Here is a 10551-nt window from a genome sequence, read left to right as displayed (position 1 = left end):
AGAGAGAGAGAGAGAGAGAGAGAGAGATCCTGCCCCTGAAAGCTTACAAACTAGACAGCCAAGACAGAGAAAAAATGAAGCATTATTTCCATTTTACAGATGGGGAACTAAGGCACAGACTTAACCAAAGTTACATTGGACCTCTGTGGCAAAGCTGGAAACCAAACCAGATATCTTAAATGCTAGTCCAATTCCTTAATATAAATCATTCTTCTTTTAAAGAGTTATGTTGCACACTGCTTTGGGCCATTCCAGTTGCAAAAGGGCACACAAATGATTAAGATGACGGATGATGATTATTACAAATAGCAAGTACTCATCTGTTGAAATAAATGAAGCTTGGCAGCTGAGGTATGCTAACTCCAATACCTGTCATTTTGTTGACTAGCAAAAGGCAGAATGGACATTCCACAGACTACAAAGGGCCTCCCACAGCATCCGGCTGTCTGATAAGGAAGCAGGCCTCCCATTCTGCACTTCAGGAGTCCTGTCCTGCTTCTTGGGCGTTTCTGCAGCAACTCAGACAACGCTGTCACATTCTATCCATAAATAGAATACATTGCCTTGAAGAAATGTCATAAAAGATGAATTTCATGCCAAAAAAGGAGATCGACTCCTTATTAGCATTCAAGGTATAACTTAGCTTTATGTTAAGAGCAGGGCTTTTTTATGTTAGGAAGCAGAATCATGTCAGTTATGCATTAACATATATGTTTTATCTAAGGGCAGATTATTTAGCATGTAGTTGCTAGTATTTTAGGATGGCAAGTGACACAGCCCATCCAGTCTGGGGATAAATAAAGCCAAAACAGAACAGAGCACAGTACTTTCAGGTCAAGAAACTAAACATTATCTTTACAATTCCAACAACAGCCTCCCTGCCTGGGAATGCTTTGTCATACTGCTCTGAAGAGCTCCTTAAATAATTAAACCAATGTTTTCGATGTGCCTGGTTGTCAGGCAACAAACCCTTTCTTTTCAATGAACTAACTCAGCCTGTTCAGGGCACATTGCCAAAGGTTTGTTCTGTTTCAGCAATGAGAATACTACTACTTCTGAAGCATGGTTCTTGGCAGGTACTGAAACAGTATACAATACACAGAGTTGTTTTCTAACATTCAGTTTTCTGACTCATAGTTATTGCATAACTATGTGGGGTGTGGAGCGGTGGGGATGGGTACTGAAGGTGACTACTGATCTTGTAGCAAAAAAGAACATCACGATGTTCCTAAAATCATAATCTACTATCATTCAGATCACGTGCGCAGGCTTAAACAGCCCAAGTGCAGGGTTCTGCGTTCTTGTACTAACTGACAAAAAAAGACTGACACACTAAGGACAGGGCCGTGAACATTTCTTGTGTTCACTACACAGTTTTAGGTATTTGTAATCTTTTCAGAGGTTGAAGGTGAATCTCCAATTTAGGACTGGTTTGGTAAATGAAGAAGAACCAAGTTTTTAAACTGTCCAGATCAATAATATTTTTTACTTATATTTATCTTCTGCTATTCATCTGGTATCTTGGAGAGCATGTTCATATTTTGAAAAGCAGCTTTGTGGTTCATTTGACTTTTAACGTAAGAACTATACCACGTATACGGCGCATCTACATGTTGCCCTACAGCGACATTGTTACTGTACTGTATTTTAGTACTTTCTTTTGGAAGCATGGCACAGTAACCACCCGTATTGTGCTGTACACATGGTGCACAGTTATTTTTAGCAGCTACTTCACCATACCGCCATGCTATAACAGGGGGAGTGCGCTGCTATGACAAAGTAGCTGCTGGTTATGTGTAGACACCCGTGAATGCTACATCACCATAGCACATTGCTACAGTGATGTAGCATCACGTGTAGATGTGCCCGTAATATACTAAGTTTACTTTTTAGGCTGTGATAAAGGCTGCCGGCTACAGACTTTAACAACTTGAGCAACAACCCCATCAGGTATTGCAAAAGAAAAGGACTAATTATACATTTGTATTCTAGCAAATGCACATACATATTATTTGGCAACACCAATCTCTTTGTGCCCTGATTTCCTTTGCAAGACTCTGGTAAGGTGTTCCTTTGAATTTTGGTAATGCTTTGGATGGGGTTACTACATTTCCAGTGCCAAAAAAGAGGACACCTGCCACGCAAGGGGGGAGGGGGTATATGATTGTGGGGGGCAGTGATGTGCCAGTGCCCTGCCCACCCTGTTGCCCCTCGATCCTAAGCCACAGCCCTGTCCCCAGTGCCCCTCACTCCTGACCCTCAACCCCACCCTGCTCTCTCCAGTCCTGCAGCGTCTCACAGAGCCCTGCCCCTGCAAGCAAGGACACCAGTCCTGGTGCCACCAGTCAGGCCACGCAGCTCCCTGCTGCCCCTGAAGGGCCCCCTCACCCCATCCCCTGCTGGAGGGGCAGGCATATCCGTCCCGCCTCCACTGCCCTGGTGCAGCCCCAGTGCTGGACAGTAAAAACTTCAAAGCTGACCAATATCCTGGACATTTGATCATATTAAACGCCCCCCCCGATGAAGATTGGAAGATCCAGAAGTATAATGTGTCCGGGAAAATCTGGACATATGGTAACCCGAGCTTTGGACAAGATTCTTCACTTAAAAAATGATTGTTACTTTAACTCAAGACTAATTTAAACTAGAAACTTTTGTGCTAGTTTAGCTAAAACTGGGTGTGTCTACAGGAGACATTTACTGTGAAGCACACTGAGCTAGGGTGGAGCAGCTATGTGGCTGGCAGGCCCCTTGCCAGCTGGGATTGCTCTGACCTAGTCATGTTGCTGTGGTCCCTGCTGTATGATTAAACACAGCGTCCGGAAGCAATAAACTCTGGTGTAATATGTGCCAGGGTTTATTGCTGCACATTAATTGCACATATTCATTACACTATTACAGAAATTGCTTTAGTTAAATGAGTGCCATTTTCTCAGGTTGACAAGTCCTAGGGCACTGGATTTGGTGACTCAGGGACCAGGGACCCCAATGCTTTCTCATCTCTGCTCCTTTGTGACTTTGGGTAAGTCACTGCACTTCCCTGTGCTTTTGTGTTCTTTGACACCTGCCTGTGTTGTTTAACTTGTAAGATGTTCAGGCCAATGATGTTTTCTCATCATATGGTGTCCAAATCTCCTGTAGGGCCTGGAGATGTTGCCATAAAGCTGATATTAATATTTGTATTGCATGTTGACTGAGTAAAGGAGAAGAAAACTATCCCAATGGTGAGTACCTCTAGCTCTCTATGTAACAGGCTAATCCAAATGCTCTGTGAAATTCATTACATTTGAGGGGATGTTGAATCATACCTACTAGGTGGAATGAGTATCAACCCAAAGTAACTATAAAAGGTGCAGTGTCCTTTAGTTTATTGTTATTCCAGAATATAAAATAGTTATCTTTGGGCCCCTGCCACATGTTACACTTCAGATGCGATTAATTACCACTTAAGCTCTAACTCATCCACATGTTAAAGCAATGAATGATGTCAAAAAAAAAGAAATAACCCACAAAATTATTCCTCAAAAAATGTGTAATAACTGTGAGGTGGCTGGTTTCTATCACATCATTAATTGCACGTGTGGTCAAGTATGCCCTTGTGGTTGGGATCCCCACCAGCTGATGGGGCTCCCAGCTATAAGGGACACATGCGCTCCTGTGGCTGAGAGCCCAGCTCAGCTGACAGGATTCCCAGCTATGGGAGTTTGCTACTTGCTGGTGCATGGGGAGCCCATGTGTCATGGCAGGAAGTGCAATTGTATGGATTATACATTAGATACCATTGCATCTTTACCTGTATGTCAGGCACAGGCCTTGGAAAATTACATTAAAGACTGTAGTTTGACAGTGCTGCAAAATTAAAACCATGACCTAAAGTAAATAGTTAAAGAGAGGCAAAGATATCTGTGAGTAACGTCTTTTACTGGACTGATTACTTGGTTGGGAGAGATTTAGACAAGCTTTTTGGAATATGGGAACCTTCTTAAGATACCAGTTAAAAGAGTTAAATAATTATTAAATAATTAAAGTGTTTTTGAAGTTGATCCATAAAGGATTCATGTATGGGCATTTGTTTTCCATGTAAATGCTGATAATAATGATAGTTAAGGTACTGGCCTGGGATTTAACACAAAGTACAAGATCATCACTTATATCTTTTGTAACTCCCTCTGTGACCATGTGCAGGTCACATTGCTTAAGTTCTCTGTGCCTTAGATACCCCTTCTGTAAAACAGATAATATTTTTCTGTCTTAGAGGAATGCTGTGAGAATCAACTTGTTAATGTTTGCATGGTCACTGGATAGTGTAGTGGCAAGCTCCAGAGAAAAGCTTATAAAGAAAACAGTTTCTCTAACAATAAGGTCAAAATATTCAAAAGGTCTACACAGCAGTAATCTTATTAGGATGTTCAACTAAATAAAAAGGAAACCCTCATTAAAGTGGTCAGTGCATCGCATAAGAGTTAAAGTGAATTCTACTCTGCAGACTGAAAGCACAGGGGAATAACAAGTTCACCATCTGTACAGTTGTAGTCACTTGTTCTGACACAAGGCCTCTTTTGGACTGGCTTTCTGTTGCTACAGTTGTATCTTATCTACGGTGACTACACGTATAAAACTAAGGGCACTGTTCATAGTAGTAAATGAGAGAGAGAATATTTGTTTGTTGTGGAGTCATGATAACGGAGCAGGGTGTTTTTGTCTCATAATTGATATGATGAATATTTTATAAATCACTTTGTAAATCACTCATTTTGCTTTTTAGCATGCATAGCTCCTTATAGTTAATAGAAATTCACAGATTCATCAAATCTCCTTATAGTCAATAGAAATGCTTATTTCATTATCAGCTCAATCTGATTAGGCCCTAAATACCTTATTGTTGAATACACAATTACTCAGCTGAATTTAAACTGGTACTTTCTCAGTTAATTTAGCACATGCAGTCCTTTTGAATATGATCTTACTCAGACAGGTTCACCAGAGCAGGGTGTGGTAGTACTGCTTTGGTCAGCTCTGACTTGGCAACCATAAAAACCTGCCTGTCTAAAGTCCTTCAGGTTGCTACATCATAGTACTTTTAACTCTAGTACTTTTAACTCATAGTACTTTTACTCTAGTACCCTAGACCCACTATGGGAACACTGGACTTGCTCAGATGCTTGGAATCTTCTCTCTAGAAACTGACTTTTTAGATGGTGGACCTATATTTTTTAGACCTTTATTAAGATGATGATAAAAGTGATGACAATGACAAAGCAGTTTCTTAATGTGATCACAATACTGAACATTTGCATTCAAGTTGTTAATCCACCCAGAATTCCAAGACGTGCCCCCACTCCAGTGGAACCCATATAGCAGGTGATGTAGGCAGCCTCTTTTGAGATCACCCCAAAGTGGTCAAACATGTAAGTGCTATACTCTAGCCTATTCTAATTACCAATTTCTAATAATGGAATTTATTTGCCAGTCAAACGAATGCTTGCTTAGGACAGGCCATCCTGTACATATGGATGTAAAAAGATATGTACTATAATTTATATTCCATAACATTCTAGCGCATAAAAGAAAACAAATTAAAAACCCAATACTACACTGCTTTGCTTTTTATCTTACTAGGCTCTGAGACAATCACCTTTCAAATAGTAATGATTCAGCTCTTGCAATCTTAAACCCACCCTCCTAGCCAGAGGCACAAATACTTAATCTACGTGCAAATATTTTAAGGACTTAGGAGGTCTATGCCAGAGAGGGAGTAAAGATCAGACACATTTTTATGCAGCTCCTGAATGTACAGCTATTAGCAATATGGATGAGTACAAATTATACCTATAAATTGTGCTGAATAAAATTAAATAGGCTTCAGTTCTTCAGGAGATGGGACAGTGGGGTGGAAAGCAGTGCTTCAGTCACTGTTATATCTGTAGTCTGAGTTTTATTCTACGGAGGTGTCACCATTCACCAATAGACTTAGATCAGTAAGTAACAGAGCTCAACATTGCTGACCCATAGGTTTGGAAAACAAAACCAACTTCCCCCTCAAAAAATCACTCTTTTGCTGGACACTTGCATTGTTTTCTAAAGCACAGAGGGCTGGGCCAAGCTTCAAAGGATTTTATAGGCGTGTTTTCCATTTTTGGAGGAATTGTTGGATTGTGTCTTGGATGAAATTCTCCCCAGTCCCACACTGACTTTAATGGTGCTTTTTGTTTTTTAAGATCTCTGTTATGATGATGATAAAGGTGATGACACTGAAAATGTGACTGCATACTGAACCATGCCCAGGATTCCATGGGTATGGTTCTCCCGTGATCCCATGGGGAAATCCTTATTATTTCAATATGACTGTTTCCAATAATATGTTTTGCATAACTGGCCCTGTATACCTTTAATTTTTGACTGAGATTTGATTCTGTTGAGTACGTCCTGGGAGGGGTTGTAGGATTTTCTCAATAAGGTTGTTGTTACTGTGTTACTGTGCTGCATTGTCCTTTGAGTTCAGTTTCATATAAATCAGATTACCAAAATATGACCTATGTGCATGCCTGAAAACAGGACTATCCCCTAGGTCTAAAGTGATGCAGAGTTCAAAAACATCTATAAGACTGGGAGCTTACCTCAGGCATCCTGTGGCATTGTAGAAGATATCAGGGTCAGATAAGACACCTGACTTGGGGTAATCTCTATCTGGCCAGCCAGAGTAGGGGATGAGAACTGTCTCAGTCAGTTGCTGCAGGGCATCTCTCATCAGCATGGTTTTCAGCTGGTCATTGGAGGACATGTTCCACAGCAAACCTACAACATCCAAAAGAAATCAGAAAGGCAACATGACTTGCTTATGGCTAATGCAAGGCTAATCCAAAACACACTGAAAAATGGATGATTTGCATGTGCTTTAAGGGGCTTTGGATCAGAGATGAAAATTTTATAAACTTTAAAAAGTTAGTTCCTGCACTCCTTGATTAGACCTTCCAGCATCAAAATGAAGAAACCATTATTGCTAACTTCCAGTGCAAGCTGAGTGCTGTGGGTGGAGGAGAAAAAGCATGTCTTGATCTACAGTGTTATACTGCATGTGTTCAGATTTAAAACAAGTTTTAATTAAGCAACTCAGGTGGTTAATAGTTCATTTAGTCTTGGTTCACAGAACAGGTGTTGCTGCTGTTCTTTCTGTACAGACAAATGGTTGTTTTTAAATCCTTTGTTAGTACTCTCAGAATGACAAGCTAGCTAATGAGATAACTTTTAAATTGAAGTCCATGGGTTCTTTAACTGCAACATTAATTTTTATAATAAAAATATTCCATGAGGTCTTAAATGTGTACAGCAGATCTCTTCCTTTCTTACAGGGATGAGCAGTAAATAGAGAGGAGGTCTAAAATCCAGAGGTGAAGGCTGCTTCTGAGAATCAAGGAGCAAAGGATTCCATCTGGCTCATACTACTCTGACCAGCATGGGGAGGCAGAGCAGTACTCACTGGCTTACAATGCGAGGAAGAGACCGTGTGCTTCTGACCTTACAGAGAGAGAAGTAATTAGCTGTTGGTCTGAACTCAGGAAGAAGGCAGAGCAGAGTTGCACCTTATAGACCAACTCTGACTTAGTCTATAAAGCGTAAATCTACTTCACCTTCTGCCTTTTCAGGGATGGCAATGGGTTTTCTTTTTTATTTACTTTTCCTTCTCTCTTGCTATCTTCATCCTAAAATAGCAAATGGTGAGCACATTAAAAAACCCAGTCAGTTGAGTGATATGACTAAACTAATGGAATGAGTGATACCGCTCTTCTTCTGCCTTGGGGGGAAGGCAGTGATAGTAGAATGTCAAAGGGACATAAAAACAGCAAAAAAAAAAGGACCTGAACCACATGGTGAGATTTTATGGCCCAGAAAGGGTCAAGGGATAGGCATTTCAGTATCTAGCAGAGGCAGGGCATGAAAACAGGACCTATTGTTTTATGTACTTCTGCCTGAGGGAAATGGGGGAAAAAGGTGAGAACCTGCTTTGCTTTGTTTTCTGTAGACAGATTCGCCCTCTAGATTCACACAGTCGACAGAGATTCTCCCTCTGGAATTTCTGCATATGCATTCCTTCTCTCGGCTCCCCACAACACAGCACTTCAAAGCTACTGATAAACGTATCCTCCTCGCCCCCCCTGCACTGAGGAAGTATTCTTTCTATTTTCCGGATAGACAACTGAGGCAAAGAATGACCTGATTAGATTCGCCCAAGGCAAGGCGACGAAACCCAGATCTGTTTCTACCCAGTCCAGGGCCCTAAACCCACTCCAAAATTATGCTGGCAATCTGTGGAATTCACTCATTTTCCTGACTACCAAAATCACAAATATTCACTCTTTTTTATTCATTGGGTTTATATGCCCTCCTTCCCAAAAAAAACCCAAAACAAAACCCTCACAGTAAGAAGACCAAATCACTTATTAAATCAGATAAAATATTAAACATTATATATGAACAAAAAACTTCCAAACACTACACCAAGTCAATCTTGCTCGCTAAATTCCTGCCTCAATAAAGCCTTGAGGCGCTTCTAGGAGATTCCCAGATTGTAAGGCCAGAAGGGACCCTGGAAGATCAAGATGTCCAGGCTTGGGCTCTGGTGGATGACAAGGGGGATGGAGTACCAGAGCAAAGGAGCTACTACCAAGAACAGCCTCCCATACATTTTTTGCTGGATGAATTTGATGCGCAGATGGTACTAGCAGGAGGTTGTTTTTGGCTGACCCTAGGCACTGAGATAGGACATAAGGGAGAAAAGATAACATTTCCCAAAGTACCTCAGCTAATTGTGCATGGTTCCTGGCATGGATTCACACACTACAGGATAGGGGCAAAACTAAGTGTGAAGCTAGCTGTGCCTTCTTACACCAGCACAATTCAGGTATGAATTCACTCTTGGGGTTCACAGAGGCAGTGGTTATGCAGTCCTAGGCAGCTTAAAGTTCTGGTGGACCCTCCTTAGAAACTTCATTGGTGGGTGTTGCAATGGAGATTCCCTGAATCAGCACATTACTTGGTCTGTTTGAAATTTCACCCCCTACCTTCTTATCAGTGGCTGTAATTTTAACTAACTAATAGTTCTTTACTAAAGACTATGTTGCATAGCGTACATTGCAGACACTAAGGTGGGAGATTTCTGTTAGCAAGTTTCTTCCACGCTTAATAGGAAATATTGTTCACCCTCTGAGGAATTTAACATCTGGAATGTTATCTTCCAGCCATCTGCCTCTATGAAAGCTTTCAGATAAATGCTATGTACCGTGCACATTCACAGCCTCCAAAAGTTTGAAGAAAGGGCAATGGATTTTTTTTAACTAGTTAGGTTTTCCACTATTTTACTATAATGAATAAGGCAATGATTTTAAAGGATGTATACTTCTTCTGACAAAGGACATACACTGCTTCTCTTCACTACAAAGGCAGCTTTTGTTTCTTTTGCTATTCTGAGTTTCATGAACTCCATCTTCTAAAGGTTAGTACAGTGAAGGCAGATGTTCCTCTGATCCACTCATGGATAATGTTTCTCTTATAATATCTTGATGCAGGTCCTGTTTTAACTACAGTAATTGCCAGCAATGGAAAAAAAAACACTCATTATTTTGGGAGTAATGCCATCATCTGTGAATAATTAAATTTTATGAGGGGGAAAAAAGAGAAACAAGTACACACACACAAATCCACGCAGTTAGTAGGCAGTAAAACAAGATCTGAATTCAGAATGGTTTCACTGGACTTACATTAAACAAAATTCATATGACAATAGAATGAATATACATGGACTTGACAAAACACTGTATTAGATAAGAATGAAAAAAGTAAATGTTGAATTGTAGAGACAGCTACCTAGAATACAAGATTAAAAAATGCCAAAATATAACTTAACATGTTACCAATACTTGTACAGCGACATATTTTTACCCGTGTGAGAAATATAATTGGCTTCAGCAGGATTACAGGCATGATTAAAGTTGCCTGCATACAAACACCTTTGTAAGATGGGTCTTTTTCCTTTTAGGTACATAGCACAGTGTATTCATAGTAGTATATTTTCTTCCCCTAGATGTCTTATATGCGCAAGCTTTGTGGAGCTTCCCTGACCAGTTATAATTTGTTTCATGACAGTTCTGCCTGTTTGTACTGTAATCCTGCCTGCAGGAGGAATTTTCTTTCATTTCTTAGATTTATGTTGCATGATAACAAGATCAAGAGGTTAGACACACCCCTCCAGGCTTCCCTGGCTCCCTTTCAAAAGACTGATTTTTCTCATGCCAGAGCTCCTCTATTTTCTGTTCCCTCCAAAGCTCACTATAAAACAAACAAAAATACCATTTCTCTCAGCTCTTGCCATCTCCCATCAAGTTACACACTGCCCTATAATTCATTGGCAGCTTCCTTCCTAAAAGAATTATTAATTATTAAAGAAAAGAAAAAATGTTTAACGTGAAAGCAGAGTAACTATATATAGTTATATACTTAGTTATATAGTTAGTTATAGTTTCTATATATAAAGACAAGAAACAAAATATAGTTACT

At 40.2% G+C, this 10551-nt stretch overlaps 1 protein-coding gene across 2 annotated transcripts in view; it reads right to left on the bottom strand.

Annotated features, from left to right (window-relative positions):
• PKP2 (plakophilin 2) overlaps window positions 1-10551 on the bottom strand; it is a 111860-nt gene that overhangs the window by 34345 nt on the left and 66964 nt on the right. For both annotated transcript variants that reach the window (XM_019515454.1, XM_019515455.1), the window contains exon 6: window positions 6618-6795. In XM_019515454.1, coding sequence (XP_019370999.1) covers window positions 6618-6795 — 178 coding nt within the window. The remainder of the gene's footprint in view (window positions 1-6617; window positions 6796-10551) is intronic.

The sequence above is a fragment of the Gavialis gangeticus genome, unplaced genomic scaffold (assembly GCF_001723915.1).
Source record: "Gavialis gangeticus isolate Ggan-Ray unplaced genomic scaffold, GavGan_comp1, whole genome shotgun sequence".
In the NCBI taxonomy this organism is placed as follows: Eukaryota; Metazoa; Chordata; order Crocodylia; family Gavialidae; genus Gavialis; species Gavialis gangeticus.
The sequence above is the reverse complement of the archived record's forward strand: the minus strand, read 5'-3'. Positions and strand labels throughout refer to the sequence as shown.